This window comes from Myotis myotis, unplaced genomic scaffold (genome assembly GCF_014108235.1).
Source record: "Myotis myotis isolate mMyoMyo1 unplaced genomic scaffold, mMyoMyo1.p scaffold_m19_p_12, whole genome shotgun sequence".
Classification (NCBI taxonomy): Eukaryota; Metazoa; Chordata; class Mammalia; order Chiroptera; family Vespertilionidae; genus Myotis; species Myotis myotis.
Genome location: NW_023416316.1, coordinates 10,448,904 through 10,472,413, shown reverse-complemented (window position 1 = coordinate 10,472,413; position 23,510 = coordinate 10,448,904). Strand labels below are relative to the sequence as shown.

The 23,510-nt window shown below is 47.3% G+C and overlaps 2 protein-coding genes across 4 annotated transcripts in view; one reads left to right on the top strand and one right to left on the bottom strand.

The window, feature by feature from the left end:
• ASTN2 (astrotactin 2) overlaps positions 1-23,510 on the top strand; it is a 746,156-nt gene that overhangs the window by 542,627 nt on the left and 180,019 nt on the right. The window lies entirely within an intron of this gene.
• Positions 832-12,771, bottom strand: TRIM32 (tripartite motif containing 32). Of its 2 annotated transcripts, none has more exons than XM_036329826.1 (2): positions 12,714-12,771; positions 832-3,994 (listed from the first exon to the last, which is right to left on the bottom strand). In XM_036329826.1, the coding sequence occupies exon 2, from the start codon at positions 3,915-3,917 to the stop codon at positions 1,953-1,955; it is 1,965 nt and encodes a 654-aa protein (XP_036185719.1). In that variant the 5' UTR covers positions 3,918-3,994; positions 12,714-12,771; the 3' UTR covers positions 832-1,952. The 2 variants fall into 2 exon arrangements, with proteins under 2 accessions (XP_036185719.1, XP_036185720.1); XM_036329827.1 differs by lacking the exon at positions 12,714-12,771 and adding an exon at positions 4,100-4,515.

The window sequence follows — 23,510 nt, the reverse complement described above, 5'->3', positions numbered from 1 at the left end:
TTTGTGCATTGGGGGATTGGGGGGCCCTCAGGCCAGCCTGCGCCCTCTTGGGGGGATGTCTGCCTGCTGGCTTAGGCCCGCTCCCCCGAGGGGTCCTTAGCGCTGCTGTGGAGGTGGGAGAGGCTCCCACCTCCACTGCTGCACTCACCAGCCATAAGCCGGGCTTCTGGCTGAGCAGCGCGCCCCCTGTGGGAGCGCACTGACCACCAGGGGGCAGCTCCTGCATTGAGCGTCTGCCCCCTGGTGGTCAGTGCGCATCATAGCAAGCAGTAGTTCCACTGTTTGGTCAATTTGCATATTAGCCTTTTATTATATAGGATTCCTGGGCCATACAAAATTGTCAACTTAAAAATTAGTCTGCTATATTTGGTTAAACATTTAATTAATTCATTCCTAATGCCTTGGCAGGGCCAGACCAAATGATTTCTCGGGCCTTACACTGCTTGTTGGCCAGGCATTCCCCACCCAGCTCTAGACCTTGGCGGCTGCTTCTCTACACACATATCCATAAGATTGGGAAATAGATTGAATTACTTTTACATAATGGTGATTTTGGCTGAATTTTGAGCTGGGTAGATTCTTAATGCTCTCAAAGGATGCAGTGCCAGACATGGAAGACAAACAGTGTGGAAACAAAACAACTTACCCATTTCCTCACCTCACAAATCCCATATTTAATTAAAAGATGAACACCAACCAACTAGCATGGTTCAGTGGTTGAGCATCGATCTATGAACCAGGTCACAATTCAATTCCCACTCAGGGAACATGCCCGAGTTGCAAGTTTGATCCCCAGTGGGGACATGCAGGAGGCAGCCAATTATTATCATCATTGATGTTTCTATCGCTCTCTCCCTCTCCCTTCCTCTCTGAAATCAATAAAAATATGTTAAGGGGAAAAAAAGACGAAAACCAGTGACAAAGAAACAGTTATCAATTATTTAATGCTTGATAGAGGAATGGAAAGAAACCCCGAAAACAAGTATTATACACTGACTTGAGGGAAATACAGAATAAGGACCCAACAATTTTGTTTCACTAATGAAATGGGATGCATCCCCCTCCCCACTCAGTTGGCGCTGGCCTGTGTTGTACAGTCCAAGTCCACAGACAGCTCTCAGCACAGGTAGTGGACAGAGGTAGGATGAAAAATGATGAGCTCCAGAGACCATCCAACAGTGTCTGCTGTGACTATATCAGCATTATGTTTATTACCATCTTCCTGTGCTTTGGCATAATTCCAATCCATAGGCTCCTTTAAAAGGCAAGCAACATCCAGACTCAGGTCTTCGACGTCAACCAACTAGGGTCGATCCATTCTCTGTCACATCCACAAGTAGGGACCAATCAGAGATGGCATGAAGCACCCAGAGCCGCGAGGTGCTGATTCCCGGAGGGACGGTGTATCTCCCTTGGTGGCACTGAATGAGCATTCACGCTGGTAAAGGCGGTCAGACCTGAGATGTCAACCCACAGGATACGAGATCCGGAATGTCACTGAAAGATGGGGCCGATCCCACTGGAGCACCCACACTGAGGGCAGCAGAGCCGAAGAGGAAGTGTCACAGAGGAAACGCACTACAACAGGAAGGAAATCACAGCCCAGGGTCTTCAAAGCCAAGAGAGAGGAAAACGGGCCAGGGTGCATTCAATACAAGGGCAAACTTCAAATACGGGGCAAAAGGCTCTACTGAAGCCTCGGAAGTGCCTAAGTTCTCATCAAACTTCAGCTGACCCCAGCCTGGGTCTGATGTGAGGCAATGCATCTGATAAAGCTCTAAATGCAGGGGGGGAAATAATGCAAAGAAAAACAACTAAAACAGCTTCTAAAATGCTAGGGCTAGCTAGCTGGAATGGGGACGCAGGGCAGGTCTACTCTACAGTACCACCAATAACCAAGGAATAAGGGGAGAGGACGCTGGCCGGGGTGCAGAGGAAACTCCTATTTCTCCCTAAGGGGTGGAATATCTTCTCAGGTGGTAGCTGTAAATCTTGATGCAATGATCCCAACAGTCCAAGACCAGCAGCTGCCCCTTAGGAGTGACGGCGATGCCCACTGGACAGGTGAGCCCCTCTCGAATGAGGACACTATAGCCCCCACCCTTGGGAAAGTGGAGAATTTCCTTGCGACTGCTGTCAGCCACGATGAGGTCACCGCGGGCATCCACGCACATGCCAGCAATGCAGCGGAAGTCCTCATTCTCCGAGAAGAAGTGGCTGATCTGGCGGCCCAGCTGCCCATCGGAGGCCACAGAGCCGATGGAGAAGCCGCCCTCCAGGTGGTGCTCATTCTGTCGATTCTCCAAATTGAGGCCTAAGCCCTGGGTGAAGTAGACGGTGCCCTCAGCATCACAGGTGACAAATTTGGGGCGTACGGCACTGCAGAGGCAGCTGTACTTGACCACCCCCGCTTCTCGGTCAACGGTGAAGCACCAGAGCTTCCCACCTTCCACATCAGTCACCACGAACTGGCCGGACGGGAGGGCGGTGACGCCCCAGGGTTTGCTCAGCTGGCTCCTGTGACATGCCACACAGTGGCCATCCAGGGTGTACACCTTGAAGGAGTTGTCATAGCTGTCAGTCACACCAATCAGCCCATGGCAGTTCATGGCCACGGAGAGGGGAGTGAGGTTGGGCAGATCAGCCCCCAGGAAGCTCAGCACGAAGCTGTCAATGCCGCTGGGGCTGCGGCGGATCTCCTTCAGAAAGCCTTTGCGGGTAAAGACTTGGATTCGGTAGTTGCCGCGGTCAGCGACCAGCACCTCGCCCTGACTGGTGGCGTAGAGGCTAACGGGAAGGTTGAACATGCCCGGGGTGCTGCCCTTGGCGCCCATCTTCTTGAGAAAGACACACTGCTGGACGCCGGCGCCTGTCTCGGAACCCCGCTGCTTAGCAGGCGAGGCCCTGGGGCTGGCCACCGCCTCCTCGGGGCTCATGTCCATCTCTCGAAATGTCACAGAGGCGGAGGCCGCGGAGGCTGCAGCCTCCATGGCCCAGGAATCTTCCATGTTGACTGTCCGGGGCTTCTTGACAGCCTGCCCGATTTGGAGGGGGCCCACGTGGCCGACCTTGAGGAGCTCCACGTCCTGCAGGGTAAGCTCGCGGGGCAGGCTGGCAGTGAGCTCGGGCTCCTCCTCGTCCGCCGTCTCCTCCAGCAGCGCCACGTCTGCCTGCTTGATCTTGGCCAGGAAGTAGTCACAGCGAGACACAGCCTGCACCTCGGCGATGTTGAGCAGGTAGCTCTGCTCCTCCAGCGCTAGACTGTTGCACTTCTCAGCCTCGGCCAGCGAGCCCGTGAAGAACTTGCGGGAGCGAGCCAGCTCCTCCTGGACCCTGCGCTCCTCGTGCCCGTACTCCTGCAGGACGGCTTTGTACCTGGCCTGCAGGTCCTTGGACACACCCTCCAAGGCCGCCTTCCGCCGCTGCAGCTCCCCCACCAGCTCCCGCAGATGGGCCAACTTCTCGCCAAACTCCCGGCGCCGCTCCTCGGCAGCCTCTTTCACGGGGAGCGTGCAGTGGCCGGGGGGCTGGTGGTCGGCCTCCCGGCAGGGCTCACACAGCACCGCGCCGCAGGTCCGGCAGAACTGCCGGGGCAGCCGCCGCCCGCAGGACCGGCACAGCAGCAGCCCCACGGCCTCGCTGAGCCCGGCCGTGTCGATGATCTTCAGCACCGTCAGGTTGTCGGTCAGCTGCGTCAGGCTGGTGATGCGGGTGATCTTGCTGCAGAAGGGGCAGCGGACGCCGTTGATGCTACTGGCCAGCAGCTTCTCCAGGCACTGGCGGCAGATGGTGTGGCCGCAGTGCAGGAGCTTGGGCCGCAGCTGCTCCTCCGTGAAGGACTCCATGCAGATGGGGCATTCCAGCACTTCCCGGAGGGCGTCCAGGTTCAGGTGAGAAGCTGCCGCCGCCGTGGCCATCGCTCTTCCTTTGAAGGGTCCTGTCAGCACAGCGCAGAACTGAACGGCTTACCAGTCATGCTCCACAAGGTCAAACTCTGCTCAAGAGAAAAAGGAGCCGTTATTCCATTGCCTAGATACAGTCATGCACTCAAGGAATATTTCCAGAAGAGCTACCATCACCCACCCAGGCCTTCATTTACTTCACAAGTGTTTACTGGTCTGCCTGTCAGGTGAAGGTGGTACCCGGGGAAACGAGTCAGACGAGGCATCGCACAGTGGGTCACACTCAGGTCCTGGAGTCTCTGATACTCAGCAGTGTGACCTGCAGGAAGGAAGCTACGTGCGCCAAAGCTCTGTTTCCCCACCACCCATCTGTAAAATGGAAAGAATAACGGTGCCTACTCTATATGGGGTCTTGAAGGGTTAAATAACATGATGCATAGGATCCACGTAGGATAGCACCTGACAAGTAGTATCCTGATAAATGTGGGTGACTGGCCATTTTTATATTTTGGCTACAACTCATCATTTATACGAGGAGAAAAGCATAGAAAAGTTACGTCCAGAAAAGGATTACACAGGAAGTTAAACCGGAGCGCAGTGGATGGGGCAACAGATTGTGCCAGAGGAGGTGACGAAGGCTTCCCAGAAGCAGTGATGCTCCTGACATATGCATAAAATAAACAAACAAGGCAACAAGGGATGACAGCATTAAGCAAAGAAAACGGTGCGAGCAAAAGCGTGGAGGCTTTTTTTTTTTTTTTTTATCATGTTATATAAAGTTCACTGTGTCATGTTTGGGGGCCTAGGAACCACCCAGAGAAACAGAAAATTATGATTAGCAAAACATCAGATCAGAAAAATACATGCATTTTCCATTCATCCTTCTTCGTAACTGCTCACCTTTCCACCCATCTAAGACTAGGTACCAAGTACTGTACTAGCCACTAAGTTTTCAGGGTGTAAGTTCCGTCCTTCAGATGCTCAAACTTTAGGGAAGGAGACAAGATAGGTAGTAATAATCAGGGCAGAAAGTAGTCTAATGAGATATAAACAATGTTTGATGGAGCCTAATAGAGATTCACTCTGGTATGAAGGGAAAGGGGACCTTTCTGAGGGGAGATGGCCTTGGATAGGGACCTGGAAGGACACACAGATGTGTGGGGATGGCAAAGGGCAGTCTTAGAAAAGATTAGAAAGCACGGAGGACAGAACCTCAGTGGATTCGAAGGGAACACATAGCCTCTCTGGTCTGTTTCTTCCTCCGTCCTGCCTTCATTAGGTCCATGTAAGCATTAAGTGAGATCATATTTGTAGTGTATAAACGCTAAGACTTGACTCAGCACCAAAGCGGTCTTAAACAAACTTGTTTCCTTTCCTCTCATCCTTAGGTTAAAATTGTGGGAGGATGCAGGGGGTTTGTACTCACTGGCTTGGAAACTGGGGAACAATTATAAGAAGTCTTCCTAGCCAGAAACAGCCATGTGACCTTCATTTGATGGGCATAGTGAAGCAATGCATGTTTTGGGGCAGGGAACTGATATGAGCAAAGTTCAAATGGAGTGGGGGAAAGGGCAGAGAAACTGGTTTGGAAGCGATGCAAAGTCACAGCCGGAAGTGTCAGGGAGCCTGAAGCAGCGAGCAGGTGGTGAAAATAGAAAGACACATTTGAGCTATATTCCAGAAATACAATCACTAAGGTTGATAAACGGAGTGGATCAGGGAGGGGAAGTGGTGGAACTCTGAGAGCCAAAGAGTCAAGCCCAGATGATTTTAAACATGGCAGTGCTTTATCAAGACAATTTATTTTAGGCTTGGAACACCCCCTGCTTCATGCCATGAATACTCCCAACCTCCTCCATCCACAGATGCTCATGAAGTAGAACCAGAGAATCTCGGTGCTCTGCAGCCTTATGTCACTGTCAATTTATGCCCCAGACCAGAATGAATAGATTTAGCAAGGTGAGGCGCACAGATACATTCATCTCTTCTGAAATGCAGATCCTACAGCTGCACCTGCACAGTCTCATGATGTGCAGCTGCTCAACCATCCAGGAGGAGAAGGAGGCGGCGGGGCGGGCAAGTTAGCTTGGTTTTAAGGACAATGAGGCAAGCTCAGGAAAGCTCTGCAAATGTCAGTTCTTTTCCCAGGCATACAGAACGGCAGTCAATGCAGGGATACATATTGCAGACTTCCCCATACTCAGCTTTGGACTGCAACCTGACAGATAGCAGCAGACATGCACTAACATCACTCCCACCTCCCTAAAACCTATTTCTCTTTTACTAGATGGGAAATAGTATACATGTAGTACCTACTATGTGCTAGATCCCATGCAGCCTTATAGCATATAATTTTCTCCACAAGGAAGGAGGAACAATCCCTTATGAGATTTAGCTGATATCTGTGATTGATAACCTCACAGCAGCTCTGTAACCTGTTACAACTCATATCCACGCCTCAACAAAATAACACATTACCACCTACCACGAACCTATAAGGTCTCCTGTAGGTATCTGAAATCATGAACGCCGAGTTCTGAAATGCCGTGGCTCTGAGGGTAATAGTATAGAAACACTGGTAGAAACCTGAACTCAGGAGCCATGCAAACCCTCTCAGTTCTAAACCAATAAAATAGCTTCCATCCTCCCATCATCTGGGACAACAGACTGAGGGCGACAGTTGGTGTTTGGACCCAGAGCATGTTACCTTACAAAGCACAGGGACATCTGTGCTTCCCAGAGCTGGCACTGCAGATCAGCTAACTGAACAAGCCTGCCAACTTGTAAAAATACCAACACATTCTCCCCCTACATTTCTGGAATACCATACCACTTTCTTTGATTAAAAAGCTTGCCTGCCTGCCTCCCCGTCTAAGCTGTCCCCCTTTAAAAAATGAACTTACTATGTGCACATCCGTACACAGAGTTAGCTCAGCTGTCTGCACCTTCACTGGGCTGAGGCAGAAGACAGAGTCAAGGATTCTTTCCCCAAAGATTTCATGCTCTGCCAAGGGAACATGAGTTCCCATCACTAAAGCCGCAGGCACGGAGACAGCCCCAGACCTGGGAAAAGCCCGAGCCATGTCTCCCATTCCTATGACTTGGGAATGCAGGTTCCCAGCCTTAACGGAGGTCCGTGGTAGACGGACACAGGTCCTCTCCTCCAGAAGGGCACATCCGGCCAGTCCTGTGCACACGGAGAATGACTCCGATGGAAACTCCATTATTACTTAGTTTCCCCGGAAAGACCAGATGGGTGGAAGGAATTGTCTTACCCTCCCAGGTCTTTAAGTTAGCTGCCCACCATTGCCAGCTATAAAATCTAAAGCCCATCAGAATGAACCTCCAACATGTTATTTATAATCCTGGCTGCCTCATGAAAGTTTGAACATGTGTCCTGTTCACTCTGTACTGCTAACTCCTGACCCCTCGTCTCAGTTTACCCCGCTCTTTTGATCTCATGACTAACACTGCACATCCCATCTGATGCCAGCCCAGATCTCCAGCTCCAGATGAGAATCTATCCCTTAATTTTAGTCATTCCCTAGTCTGATCCAGTCACTCCTGGCATCCCAGTCCATGACACAGATAACCAGAGTAGCAGAAAACCAGACCTGGGATCAAATGAGCAGTCATTTAACCCCATGTCCTTCAACCCCACTAACATGTGCTCTTATTTTATAAAAAAGCTACTGACAACTAGGGGTAATGCATATGAAGTGCTTAGCCTGGAAATGGGTGGGGGTGCCTTGACAGACTATTACTAAAATTACGACAAACGGCAGTTAGAAACAGGATTAACAATAATAAAGTAGTTCTAGTGTCAACAGAATGTTCAGATTACAAACTGTATTTTGAACGGGTAAAGAATCTTTCCTTTTATGGCACATAAAGATGAAGAAAAGGACTGGTCAGCTTTGGAGGAATCTGATTGAGGACACTAAACAGCCAGGCTATAAACCTCTGGCCAGCTCATTCTTGCAGGGACTAAACAGGGACTGCTACAATTAGCAGTGATCTCACCGAGTAATAGAGATGCGCAAACTGAGACAGGAGAGAGAAATCAAGACCTCATTAGGTCACATGGCGGAACTAGGAACAGTGGGTTCAGGAATGAGGCTCTCAGTGCTTGAATCCCAGCTCTGTCACTTACCCTGGAGACCTGGGCAAGTTTCCCCCCCTCTCTAGTTCTCAGCTTATCTAAGGGACTTCAAAATAGTGTTTTCAGCGCAATGTTATTGTAAAGATGAAATGAGATGGTATGTATGAAGGGCTTAGTGCAATACCAAGTGAGGCATACAATTAACCATGCAATAGATAATAGTTGTTTAATAGTAGTGGCAGCGGCAGCGGCAGTGGCCACCACCCAGCCAATCAGAAGAAATGCACAGGCACTTTCAATAGGCAGACCATACCCAAGATATCAGACCCATACACTTCAAAAATAAACATTCTGAGCCTTCCTTGAAGATCGTTTTACCTGATCTCAAAATCAAAGAGTTAGAGAAGACCTAAGGTTTCAATCTCTATCCAATGCTTGAATTCCCACCATGGGGTACTTTTCTAGATGCCTTTATCTCCTATATTTCTATCAGCCCCTTGGGGTCTGAGGCTATGAGCAAAACTGGAGAACTTTAAGCAACTAAATCTTTACTGAGAGTACCTACTGTGAGTCAAGCCCCATGAAAATACTGGAGATATAATTTTGAGCAAAACCAGCTCTTCACCTAAAAACCAGAAAACGTGAAAAGTACCACATTTCTCTCCACCAGACACAGAGGTCTGTCACTGCCCCGGTTTGACTGGTTTTTTGCAAGGCTTATCACATTGCCTTTCCGGAGGGCTTTCCACACTGTGCTTATTCCTCCTGCATTTGAATGGAATGCTAGTCCAGTGCATGGCCATCCCCAGGCCACCGATGGGCACTCTGGGAGAGGCTAGTAGGACTGATTTGTTAAGGAAGTCAGTGAGGTCCCCACCTGACATTCTGTCCTGTGTGGGAGAAGATTCGGAAACTCATTTAGGGCACGTAAGGCACCTTGCAAACAGCTAGGATAAACTCAACAAGTAGAGGCTTATAGGAAAAGACAGGACTGACCTCAGAGCTGCACCAGCCTGCACTTAAAACCCAGAAGGAAATACTTGTGGGAAAGGAAGCTTTGGCTAAAATATGTCAGGATAGTTTAAATCAATGACAGTCTGCTGGAAGAATGCTTGCCTTTTCTCTGTCCTTCCTCTAAAATTGAAGGACCTAGAAAGGTTCCCTTGCATCTTCCACAAACATCTGGGTAATGCCAATGTGACTCAAAGAATATAGGATGGGGGGGGGGGGGGGACCAATGGTCTTTTCTCAGGGGACCCCGACTCAACTTGGCCCACGCAACTTTCTTTCAGTTCCTTTCTCTGCATATTAACACACATTCATTTACTCAGGAAATTTTGGTTCAAGGTTCAGGAAGCAGACCCTGGGAAAGGTACAAGAGGGGACAGCAGTTTGGGGAGCCTAGTGGGGGCTACTTAGGGTTATTGAAATTTGGTGGCAAAGCAACTCAGTCCCCTTGTAGCATTCCCTTCCTCTCCTAATTGTAATCTCTCATAATACTACCATTTATGGAATGCCAGGCACCTTCTACACATAATCTTATTCCCCATAATAACTATTTGAAATATGTGTTATTCTCCTCTTCATAAATAAGGAAACCAAGGCTGAGAGAAAAGCAATCTGTCCAAGGTCTCAAAGATAACAAATAGTAGAACCGAAGTTCCAATCCAAGTATGTCCACTCCCAGCCATAAAACCACATTGACTGAGCTGGCTGCAGTCTGGCTGAGAGGCTGGTAAATGCAGCTGGCAATGACTTTTAAATCTGATGGTCCAACCAGACGCACTTTGGGGAGGGAGTGTCACAGAGGCCGCCGGTCAGTGTGTATGGACGGTGATCCACTTCAAGGGCCTCATCAGCGTTTGACTACCAGCCACTCTCCAGATGTTAAGTGTGTGTGGGTGCTCTAGTGTTTGAAAGGCCTTCTAGTAAAACGCGTATAATGTAACTTAGGAGTCAGACAGAACGGGCTTGCATCCCTGTTTTGGCTTTCACTACTTAGCCTTGGTGAATCATTGAATTAATATTTTTCTCATCTGTAAAATGGGGAAGTAACACCTAGATTATTGGCAGGATTAACAGAGTTAATGCACATAATAAGCATGTGATAAATGGTAGCTATTTTTATTTAAAAAAAATAGATTGTGGATGGTAAGGGCAAGCACTTGTCCAAGATCACTTAGTAAATTAGCAGCTGAGGAAGGACTTTGGACTTCAAGCCTCTGGTTCCCACGCTGATTCCACTTCCTTTACATACTATCCTTAAGCGTGTGTGTGTGTGTGTGTGTGTGTGTGTGTGTGTGTGTGTGTACTGGAGCTAAGTCTCTTGGCTTCCAATCCAGTCCTACTATGTTTCTGAACTGGCTTCAGCAATGTCCTGGGGCTGTGAGAACAAATGCTGTTATTCTGTCCCAGGGAGAGAAGCCCAAAAGATATCACTGAGAACAACAGTTAAGACTATCCCCCGCCTCGGCCCCTGCTATGAGGTGTTTGTTTTTTTTCAAGCTAGTGACCTCCATACCTCACCTTCTAGTTTCTTACACCTCATCGTGTCTGCTAACCTAAAGCTCCTTGCCTTATCAACCCATTGGTCCCAACCTAAGAACAAATCAGAACAAAGTTCAGGGCTACTCCCTGCCTAATTAGACAGATTTACCCCTCTTAGAGTTCAATTGGATCTTCAGGCATACTCACTGGACTACCCTTTCATTAGAGGGGAATTGGCTGGGATAATAAGACTAAGCAAGTCCAGCAAGGGCAAAGCAAGGAAACTGGGAATATACAGGTTTACTGAGATCTGAGTATGAGCGCAGCCCTGCCTGCCATTCCTAGCCATGCAACCAACACAAGTCACTTCCTATGCTTTAGTTTCCTTATGTGTAAAACTGGGTCTAGTAGAGCCTACTTAATAGGGCCATGTTGAAAACTAAGTCAGGATCAAGATCACCAAATCAGGAAGTGACAGAGCCAGGATCTGATTCCAGGGCACCCCACTCTAGAGTAGGGTTCCTCAACTTTGGCACCATTGACATTGGGACAGATAATTCTTTATGGTGGGGGCTGTCCAGTGCACGGAAGAATGTTAAACCCCATCCCGGTGTCTGTCCACTAGAGGCCAGTAATGCCCCACACGCCAACTGTGACACCAAAAATGTCCCCAGACGTTCCCAAGCATCCCCTGGGGGACAGCATCGCCCTGGTTAGGAACCACTGCTGCAGAACTTGGCACAAGACTAAATGTTCAGTGCATATGCCCTTGTCTCTCTCCCAGCCCAAACACTTCATTCACAGAGCCACTGCCTCTTTGAGCTGCCATGGACCGTAGGTAGGATGAATTCCACCTACTTATTTAGCTGATGAGGAACAGAAGGCCTGAGATCACGATGTTCCTCTCATTTTCTGGAGGCCTCCCATCCTATCTGCTGTCTCAGCTTGGAGGGACAGGCAAAGGAAGCTTGGGTGGATGACCTTGGGTAGTTTCCTGCTTTGTGCCCCCTTTGACCACTCTCTTCTCCCCCCAGTCCTACCACTTTCGGGCCTGGGTTCCCAGGCAAGTTAGTGGCAGTACCATGGCTGCCTCCTGCAAAGGGATCTTTGATTAATGAGCGAGGGAGATTGGGCCTCACGCAGAGAAAGGCAGGCTCCTGCAGGATTTAGGACGTTGCTGCTGAACCCTGAACGCTGTTGAACTTCATACACGCATGGTTTCATGCATCACTTCTTGGTCCTCCAGACCCCAGAACTCTCTTTGCTTCCCATGCAGACTTCAGGAAAATTCCAACAGCTCACAAATCTAGTCAGAGTGCTTTAATTCTATAGATGTGACATCGCTACCCCACCATTCAATCCACCCCAAACCCAGTGCCCCACCCTCTCACAGTACAGAATTCAAGTCTTTAGGGCTCCATATTGCAACTCTCACCAATTCTTCACTCACATTCCCCAAATCTGAAACAGATCCTTGAATCTGTTTTCATCTCTGCAGCCTTCCACCCTGCACCCCAGTTTAACACCCCAACCCCACACCTCAGATTGCTGCCCTCCCTCAATCTGATCGCCCAATTCCATCAAGCACCGTGCACCCTCAAACCTTGCGCCTTCCTCTTTGCTCACCCCCGTAACATGTGTTGTCATCAAACCTTCACCTCCTTGCAAACAAGAACCCGCCTCCTCAGTTTTCCCCAATGCCACCCAGAAAATGCTTCTTCCTTATCAATTAGGAGAGCCCCTCACGTTGCTCCCTCTGATCTCAGATCTTGCAGCCCCGGAATCCTAGCGCTCTCGGATTCCCTCAAACCTCCTTAGATTCTGCACCCCAAATGTCATCAGATCTCCGAAATTCTGCACCCTTCTCCTCCAGGGCCTTACAGATCCCCTCCCGTCTCCCAGATGCTGCACCCTGACCCTCCTCGGGGGCCCCACACATTAACGCATACCTCCTGGCACGCTGCATCGCGAAGCGTCTCCCAGCCCCTAGCTCCCCGCCCAGAGCTGCAGGTCCTCCGACTCCTCAGTCCCTGGGAACCCCCCCTCCCCCGCGCCAGCCCCACCCCCACCCCGCTCCCGCCCCTCCGATCCGGTCCCCCTACCCTGCCATTCAAGCGTGGGATGGCCACTGCGCAGCCCCCACACCCCGCCGCTCACCAGCAGCCCGTGACTCCCGCAGGGGCCCTGGTCCCAGGTCCCCGACCCTCCTTCCCGCCCCCTACCTGACCGCCCGTGGCTCCGACGCGGCAACCGCCTCCAGCCCACCCGCCCGCTGCCCTCTGCGCACGCGCCACAGCGAATCCCTTGGCCGGCTCCAATTCGCAGAGCCACCTGTCTGTCACTGGACCCCGCTTCCTGAGGCATGCTGGGGCTTGTAGTCGGCCAGAACGGAGTGCTCCGAGCCCAGAGGGCGGGGAGAGGCAGGCTAACTGTGGACCTTGACAATACATAGCTGAGCTTTCTGTCTCCATTGTAGAGATAAGGAAACTGAGACGGAAGGGGCCTGCCTAAATTTGCTCAGAGATTCGGGAGCTAACCCCGACTCCAATCTGTGTCTTAACCCCTTTGCTAAACTGTGACCTCCAGGAGTGGTCCTCAGCAAAGCCAGGGCACCTCAAGGTCTGGAAGCCCCTCTGAACCTCAGCTTTCCCTTCTGAGAAATGGGCTGAGGGAAGAATACAGCTTCCACCCTGGGGCAAGTACAGAACTTGACTCACTTGGAAAGGTAGTACTTCTAAGCCCCTGTCTCCCCACCCCCCCCCCCCTCCCCCCCCCCCCCCCCCCACACACACTTCGAAACCTAGAGACAAGTTTATCTGATAAACACATTGCTCTTTGGAAGGAGTCTTTTGCCTACTTCAGAGGCACCTTTGTGTCAACATAAGAGCCATTCAAACCTTTAGAGAGTTTTTTGTGAGTTAATTTCAGCCAAACTGTGGACAGTTGCCAGGAAGCAAAATCTCAATGGATTATTGAGATAATGCTCCAGAGAATGGCAGTTTTGCACCTTATTTTATACATTACAATAAAAAGAAGATGCAAGTGGGTTACATGAAATCCATTGGTGGTCGATTAGGGAGGTGGGGAAAACAAAACAAGGGAACCTCTGGGATTGAGTGAAAAGTAAAATGATAGATACATGCATCTTTTACAGGTGTGGGTACAGGATAGTTAACAGTCAACAATTAACATGATAACAGTAACAATGAGGAGATTTATGGGCCCCTCCCTGGTGCATTGGTTGTGCCCTGAGGGGTCTGGAGAAAGGGGTTATGGTAGATGCAAAAGACAATACAAAGGCTTAGTTAAGATAAAGATTGACCTTTGTCAGGGAAGATTCTAGCCTAGGACATGACTACCTGCCATAAACTGCTTTTAGTTGAGAAGTTTTCATTTCAGACCATCCTTTGTAGTTACTCTAGGTCTCTCAGTCTGCACGGCTGCACACAGGCCTTCCCTGAGGTTGCCAGGTTAGCACTTGGCCCCTTTTCATCCACACTTGGCAGAGGAGCTACATTCTGTAGTGCCTGTCCCTGCAAATTGAAGCTACCCAGGAACCCAAACCCAAGTCTAGCTTTGGGGTAGCAGGGAGAGTAGAGTCTTCCCACGTGGGAGGTGGTCTGTCCTACTGGCTAGGGAGATCCCCTGACCCCTTAGTTTGAGGCCAATTCTGCAGGTGACCTTATAGTTTAGCTTAGGAGCTTAGGAGCAGGAAGGGGCTTAACGTGGAATGTGCTGGGACTTGAAATCCCATGTAGGTGTGTGATGCTGCACAATGACAAAACGACAAACAGAAACAATAAAACAATAAGAAAGCTACCCTCTTTGAGCGCTCAGTATCGAGGTGCAGCTGAACACTTCACATGGCTCACTTAATCCTCATAAAGACCCTATGAGATAAGCACCTGATGCCCAGGTGATTAAATGACAAAGCCACATGTTCGTAAGTATAAAGCCCAGATTGGAACCCAATTCTACCTGAGAATGCACCCTCTTAACCTTGTTTCATCTCTCTGCCCATTTCTTTATCTCTAAATGAAAATGAGGTTTATCTCTAAATGGAAATGATCTTTATCTCTAAATGCAAATAAGGACTAAGATTATAATATATAGAGGTTACATTTAATTAATTGTAAATATGTATATTATAATTAGCTGTTATATTCTCCCGACTGTTGGTCCCAGAAGCACCGGCTCCCAGCATTTCAGATATTGAAGGCAATGGGAGGTTGAATTGGCATACTTCATGGCATCCATTGAGTGGGCCTGGGGGCTCTGTACGCCTGGGTTGGCATAGAGCTCTGGGCCTATCTGAGACTTCAAGGATATGCTTACAAGCCAGGGTGCCAGCCAGGGTTGGATCAGACCGGCCAGGCAGGAGTGGGCTGAAGACCCTGGGGCAGGTTATGCTCAGAATTAGAACAGACAGTGGGTGCAGACAGAACCTCGCGGGGCCAGGAGAGCAGGGGTGCTTGCTTTTCCCACTTTCCTGGGCTCCTGGGAACTCCCAGGTGCTCACTGCATGCTCAGCAAGTGCCAGGACTTGTAATTTGGTGATTGGGCTTTAATTCTCCACTTCCTTGCCATCTCCCCCAGTGGGCTGCAAGCTCCCTGAAGGACAATGCCCATTTGTTATATCTTATTAGCACAGTGCCCAGCACATAAGAGTTGCTGAGTCAGTGAGTCAGACTCAGAGATGTGACCTTAGGCAAATCACATCCCCTATCTGACCTAGAGTTATTCTAGCTGCAAAACAACTCCATGGGGTCAGGTGGGTAAGAGCTAGGCATTTTTGTACACACCAGCAATATACCAGGTACTTCATAGATACTATCATAAATCAGAATTAATGTCCCCAACAAATGACTCAAGGAGATATCAGTAGCTCTATCATGCAAAAGAGACAGCTGAGGTTCAGCAAGATGAACTAGCTCGCTCACAGTTGCCGCCTGGGAAGCCGTAGGGCTGGGGTACAAACCCAGGCCAGTTGGGTTAGGACAGAGGTGGGCAACCTTTTCGTGAGTGCGTGCCAAAGCCAGCAAAATCTCTGACTCAAAATTCTTCTGCCTGCCAGCCCTAATTTTTTGAGAACATGTTACGCCTACTTGATATCTTTTAAGGTGTACGTATATGAAGAACCTTGAAGAAATAATAAAATTCATTCGAGCAACAAAAACACAGTATATGATGACGAAAAATACATTATTTTTTAATGTATACATGTACACTGATAGTCCGACAGGAAACTTTATGACTCCGTTTGATATTATCAGTGGGACTTTTGCTGCTGCATCACTGATGACAGAGATTTTACATCAGGTTTATATTTCGTGACCTTCAGAGATATGCACAAGCTACTACTTTCATCCGTCAGGCTACTCCTATTACGAGACTTAACAAAATTCATCACTGAGAACAAAGATTCACAAGCGTATGTGGATGAAACCAAAACACTGGTCGGATCTAGGAAGGCAGGGAGATTTAAGGCAGAGGCATAGAAATTGCTCTTCCCCTCTCTCGTCAATCCATGTCTATGGTCTTTAAGATAACTTGTTATGTAAAATTATTTATTTATCTAAGATGCACCTACACTGAATTTATCTGAAAAATAAAAAAGTCGATATTAAGAGAAAAACTGTAAATGGAAGATTATAAAAGAGGGTTTTGCGTGCCAGCAAAAGTTACTGGCGTGCCATGTTTGGCATGCATGCCAGGGGTTGCCCACCCCTGGGTTAGGACATACTCTGAACCACCACCTAGTCTACCCATATTTTACGACAGCAGCTCTCTTTTTACCAGGTAAGCTTTGTTGGTAAGATTCAAAAGAGAGAGGAGATGACAGTGCTTAGGAAGTCAAGGAGTACAGGTCAGATCATGGCTGTCATAACCATGGAGCATGATGCTGCCAAGGGGAAGATACGCACATGAGCTGTTCTGAGCCGTATCACCAGAGGAGAGGCCTTGCCCCCTGCCCGGGGTTTCTGCATGTTGGAGACTCAACGAGGCCAGTTTCACCAGAATGGCAAGGAGCTGTGTAAACAGGGGCCTGGAGTTCTTCCGCCAGCCCCCGTCAGGTGGGGGAGATGGGAGAGTTACTGTCAGGTATTTTCTTCCCAGCCTTGAGACCTTACTTACACCCTCTTCTCAGACAGGTGGGGAGTTTGCACCCTGTTTGCTGATAACCAGTGACCAGCCCAATGTCTTCATTCAGGACTGGTGGTATTTTTCTACTGATGTTCCCGCAATCGCAGAGTGGAGCCAGTGGGGCTTCTGATAGTCTGGGGCTGTAGTTCAAGCAAGGTTTTAAATAATGACAACAGCAACAACAACAAAAAAGTCCTAAAAAAATCTGTGTTTGACTATCTTGTTTTTAATGTTTAAATTAGCTACCAGTTTAATTAATTATCATACCACAAAATCTCAGAGTGAAATAAACATACTAGGAAAATGCATTCATTCTAATCCTGTGGCTTTGCATACCCTGGTACTATGTTAGCATTCCTCATACACAGAAACATTTTTAAAATACTCTCTGTGAAACCTTCTAAATACAGCATACCTCAGAGGTATTGTGGGTCCAGTTCCAGATCCCTGCAATAAAGCGAATATGATAACAAAGCGAGCCATAGGGATTTTTTGGTTTCCCAATTAGTCTATTAAGTGTACAATACCATTATGTCTACAAAAATCTATAGACCTAAATTTAAAAATACTTAACTGCTAAAGATGCTAACCATCATCTGAGCCTTCATCTGAATCATTATTACAGTAGTGACATCAACAATCACTGATCACAGATCATCCTAACAAATGTAATAATTTAAAACTTTGGAATATTGCAAGAATTACCAAAATACGACACAGAGACACGCAGTAAGCAAATACTTTTGGGAACATGGCACCAATAGGCTTGCCTCAAACCTGTTGGTGCCACAATAGTGCAAACAAAAAGGGTTGTGGTAAAACTTTAATTTGCGAAAGAGCGCAGTATCTGCGAAGTGCAATAAAGCAAAACACAATAAAATGTGGTGTGCCTGTACTCTATTCAGCATCCTGTATAATAAAAGGCTAATAGGCAAAGCAACCGAATGGTGGAATGACCAGTTTCTGTGACATGCACTGACCACCAGGAGGCAGACGGTCAATGCAGGAGCTGCCCCTGGTGGTCAGTGCGCTTCCACAGGGGGAGCACCGCTCAGCCAGAAGCCGGGCTCAATGGCTGGCGAGCGCAGCAGCGGTGGCAGGAGCCTCTCCCACTTCTGCGGCAGTGCTAAAGATGTCCGACTGCCGGCTTAGGGGAGCGGACCTAAGCCAGAAGTCAGACATCCCCTGAGGGCTCCCAGACTGTGAGAGGGTGCAGGGCAGACTGAGGGACACCCCCCCAACCCCACCCCCCGTGCACGAATTTCATGCACCAGGCCTCTAGTTTTAATATAATGGCTTTTCATTTCACATTTACACCACCTGTATCAGTTTCTTAGGACTATCATAACAAAGTACCTAGTTTGTAGTGATTTGAGCTAGCGTAGATGGTCAAAGATCAGCGGCATCAAATACTGGCGGAGTAGGTGGCTTGATAAATGCTAGTAGCAGTGAAGGCTTGCCCAGAGAATATTCGCTGGGTAGTGTCAGGAACTTCAACTCAGCTCAAAGCTAAATGAGGACTATTGGGAACTATCCCATGGGCCTTATTTCTGCTACACCCCACCTCTCAACCCCCGTGCAGGCTTCCTGTCCTCTTGGCTTCAGGGTTTCAGCCAGCTTTCTCTTGATGGCTACCATTACTCTCCCCATCAGTTGGTGTCTGTAAGACTGGCAGGCGGCCCAGGAAGAGATAGACTTTTTGCTCCACCCCCTCCCCACCTCTGCCATACATTCTCATGTCACTGCTATTCATTATTCTAATTTATTTTTCTAAAAATAGGAAACTTTTCCTGTTATTTTAAAATATTTAAATATACTGCAAGCGAAAATGCGTTTAGAAGAAAGAATCAAAACAGCACATAATGTAGTTGTGGAAAATCCCTCTTCATCCTACTCCCCGGCAATAACTGTCTGTAGTGGTTCTATGTAATTCTCCTGGCAGCCCTCTTCTCTCGGTGTTTTATTGGGGAAGGCACACATATACGGAGAGAAAATGATAGAGTGAGTCCCTGTGTGCTCATCACCTTGCAATACTTGTCAATATTTTGCCAATTTTGCTTCAACTATCTCTCACTTCCAATTTGCTTTCTGCTGCTGGAGTCTTTTAAAGCAAATCCCAGATATCATATCATTCCTCCTGTAAATACCTCAGTATGTGTCTCTAACAGATAATTATTTTTTTAACATCATCATCACATCTAGCACTTCATATTCAAATTTCCTTTATTGCTTCAAAACATCTTTCTGTAGTCGGTGTGTTTAAATAAGAATCAAAATGTCCACATGTTGTATTAGGTCTTCCTTAATCAGTAATAATTACACCTTAAAATTTTGCTATTATTCGTTGAAGACATTGGCTTCTTTGACTTTTAGATTTTTTTTGCTTTGCAGATTACCTCATTGCTTTTTCGTGTGTGTGTGTGTGTTTTAATTTGTTGTTTTTTTTTTAACATGTTCCTCTCTCCTAGGGATTCATCAATTTGTGTTGTTTGTTTGTTTGTTTCATGGACCCCTTTTATAAAATGATGCAGGCTATTGACCCCCACCTCCCCCCTGCCACCTTCTCAGAATAATGTATTTAAATGCATAAAATGAGATACCTGAGGACTACATAAGAAAGAAATTATATCAAGATAGAGCTATCAAAATATTTTTAAAAAACGAATTTTTAATGGAGTAATAGATAGCCTTCTTTATTAATGGCAATATTTAATGGATATTCTAATAGCTATGAATATCAATAATTCAAATATTTGTGACAACCCATAATATGATAGAAATATATGTGAATCTGGCTGTGTCAAAGTCACAGGAAGTGCTACACTACTATAGTTCATTACCTCCATTCATAATATAAGGACATGCCCTAGCCAGTGTGGCCCGGTTGTTTGAAACATCATCCTGTGCCCAGTGAGTGCACATACCCAGTTTGCATGTTCGATCCCCAGTTAAGGCAGGTACAGGAGGCAACTGAGCAGTGTTTCTTATTCACAGCAGTGTTGTTCTCTCTCTCTCTCTCTCTCTCTCTCTCTCTCTCTCTCTCTCTCTCCCCCCCCCATTAAAAATAAATAAATAAATAGAATGTTAAATTGCACTTAGAATATACTAAAAATAAGTTTGTATTTTCCTGTACACAAGTTCACAGACCCTTGAATTCTACGCCTGGGCCCAAGGAGTGCCCACTAAAGTAGGCAGGCTATGCCATGTACTTCCTATGGCGTCATATCAAAAGCACTTACTGTCCGGTTTACTTCTTTTAGTGATATTAAGATTAAACAACAGGTCAGCTGCTGTAAGTCTGATCCATTAGGAATATTCCCATCAGCCTTTCTCTTACTGGCTTTAGGATTCATCGGTGATAGCTGTCTAGATCTCTTGTGTTAGATTGCAAAATAGTAATTTTCTAATTCTGTCATTCTTCCTGCCTTTATAACCTGCAATATTTCCGTGAAAAACAATGTCATTATTCTGAAACCCAGTTTCCTCAGTTGTAAAGAAGGGTTATAAAAGCAAACATTCCTAGTCCAAATTGCGGTTATGAGAATTCAATGAGAATGGCTTTTGCTTAGAAAAAGAATAGAAGCTCAGGAAATGAGGATTTCCTTTCTACTCTCTCCCCCTTTTTATGGACTTTCCCCCAACCTTTCTTAAAAATAAAACTAGGTTATTAGGATAATACTAGAGGCCTGGTGCACGAATTCATGCACGGGTGAGGTCTGGCTGGCCCTGGTTGGGGCCGGGCCGGGGTGGGGGAGGGGCTGCGGGCGGTTGGCTGGCCAGCCCCACCCCCAATCGGGCCAGTTGGCCTGCCACCGTGGGCGTCATAGTCCCCAGTTGTTCTGGTTGTCCCAGCATTCTGGTCACTGGCTTTTTACATATATATAGACTGGAACAATAAGAACTGGAATTTGTTGGGTGTCACGAGTATATATTATTTTAAATTCAAGCAGCAACTTTGCCTTGTTCGTAATGTTATCCTTATTGCATACATAGAAGAGCAGAGGCTCTGAGAGGAAGCCTCTTAAGCTTGCCCATGGCCACCTGCAGAGCCTCCCCCAGGCCACAGTCACCTTTTGTTTGAGTCAGGAGATGGTGCCCTTCCACTTGGCTTCAATCCTGTGGGCGCAGGCATGGCCCGCGGGACATGGTGGGACCCAGTTTCCACTCCTCCCCTCGCTTTGTCGGGTTCTGCACGGCACAGCTTGCACACCTGTGCCCAGAGGCCCTGGTTGCACGCATAGAAATCCAAACCCAGGTCTGCCTCACATTCAGACTGTCAACGTAAGAAACATCCAAGCCTGCAAGAATTTTTATGAGTTTATTTGAGCCAAACTGATGCCAGGAAGCAAAACCTCAAAGGATTGAGAAAATGCTCCCAAGAATGGCAGTTTTGCACCTTATTTTATGCATTAGAATCAAAGGAGAAGACTTAAGGGGGTTACATGAAATCCAGTGGTGATAGGGAGGCAGGAGAAAGCAAAGCAAGGAAATCTCTGGGACTGGATAAAAGAAAAAGGAGCAGACTCATACTTCTTAACAATTCACCTGATAATCATAACAAGGAAGGGATTTGTGGTCTCTGCTCTGGTGAGGTGGTTGGCTTTGAGGAGTGGGGGAGGAAATTACTTTGATATTCCAAAGGGAAGTTATCAGGTATGTTATTGTGGATGCAAAACAAGACAACAGGCAGGCTCAAGGTGCAGATTGACCTCTGTTAGAGAAAAAGACTGGCCTAGGACATGACAACCAGCCATGAACAGCTTTTAGTTAGAAAGTTTTCATTTCAGACCATCCTGTGTGGTCACTTTAGGTCTCTGAGTTTGTAAGGCCGCCACGTAGGCCTCCTTGTCAGGTTTAGTCTGTGGCCCCTTTCTTGTCCACAAGACCACATCATCCCACAGCTACCTGGGAGTTCATCTTCCTGGCACCTTCAGGATCCTGCTCCATCCATGGTCTCTTCTCTCTGCTTTATCTCTAGCCCAGTGGTTCTCAACCTTCCTAATGCCGCGACCCTTTAATGCAGTTCCTCATGTTGTGGTGACCCCCAACCATGAAATTATTTTTGTTGCTACTGTATAACTGTAATTTTGCTACTGTTATGAATCGTCATGTAAATATCTGATATGCAGGATGTATTTTCATTGTTACAAATTGAACATAATTAAAGCATAGTGATTAATCACAAAAACAATATGTAATTATATATTCAATGTGTGTTTTCCGATGGTCTTAGGTGAGCCCTGTGAAAAGGTTGTTCGACCCCCAAAGGGGTTGCAACCCACAGGTTGAGAACCGCTGCTCTAGCCCCATTTCTCTCCTTCTCTCTGGCTTCTCCTTCCTAGCTCACATACTCAATCAAAGCTCTATTCTTTTTTTTTTTTTTAAATATATTTTTATTGATTAAGATATTACATATGTGTCCTTGTCCCCACATTACCCTCTACCCCCCCACCCCCCGCTCATGCCTTCACCCCCCCCCCCCCCGTTGTCCGTGTCCATTGGTTAGGCCTATATGCCTGCATGTAAGTCCTTTGGTTGATCTTTCCCCCTTACCCCCACCCTCCCCTACCCTCCCTCCAAAGCCCGACAGTCCAATCAATGCATCTCCGTCTCTGGATCAGTCCTTGTTCATCAGTTTATGTTGTTCATTATATTCCACAAATGAGTGAGATCATGTGGTATTTATCCGCTCTCCAGTTCCATCCATGCTGTGGCAAATGGTAAGAGTTCCTTTTTCTTCTTCCTCTTCTTAAAGAATACCTTTCAGCATTTCATATAATGCTGGTTTGGTGGTGATGAACTACTTTAGCTTTTTCTTATCCGTGAAGCTCTTTCTCTGACCTTCTATTCTGAATGATAGCTTTGCTGGATAAAGTAATCTTGGTTGCAGGTTCATGCTATTCATCACTTTGAATATTTCTTGCCACTCCCTTCTGGCCTGCATGGTTTCTGTTGAGAAATCAGCTGACAGTCGTATGGGTACTCCCTTGTAGGTAACTGACTGTCTTTCTCTTGCTGCTTTTAAGATTCTCTCTTTGTCTTTCGCTCTTGGCATTTTAATTATGATGTGTCTTGGTGTGGTCCTCTTTGGATTCCTTTTGTTTGGGGTTCTCTGCGCTTCCTGGACTTGGAAGTCTATTTCTTTCACCAGGTGGGGGAAGTTTTCTGTCATTATTTCTTCAAATAGGTTTTCAATATCTTGCCCTCTCTCTTCTTCTGGTACCCTTATAATTCTGATGTTGGTACGCTTGAAGTTGTCCCAGAGGCTCCTTACACTATCTTCATATTTTTGGAATCTCTTTTCTTTTTTCTTTTTCGGTTGGGTATTTTTTGTTTCTTTGTATTTCAAATCTTTGACTTGATTTTTGGGATCCTCTTGTCTGCTGTTGGATCTCCGTAGATTATTCTTTATTTCAGTCAGTGTATGCTTAATTTCTAGTTGGTCCTTTTTCATGTCCTCCATAGTCTCACTATACTTATTGAGGGACTCATTAAATTTATCGGCGGTTTCCATAAAATTCTTGAAAAACCTTATAAACGTGGCCTTGAACTCTATATCCAGTCGTTTGCTTTCCTCCATTTCTGCCATTTGTGACCTGTTTCTTTGTCTCCGCATTTTGGCTGCTTCCCTGTGTTGATAGAGTGGCTTTGTGTGCTAGGTGTCCTGTAGGGCCCAGTGGCTCAGCCTCCCCAGTTACCTGAGGTGGACACTCTTGGTGCACCCCCTCGTGGGCTTTGTGCACAGTCTTGTTGTAGCTATGCCTTGGTTGTTGTAGGATCACTGGGAGGAATTGACCTCCAGGGCAATTGGCAGTGAGAATCAGCTGTGTCTGCAGTGGGAGAACTTCTGTGCTGGAGACACCCTTCTGGGGCAA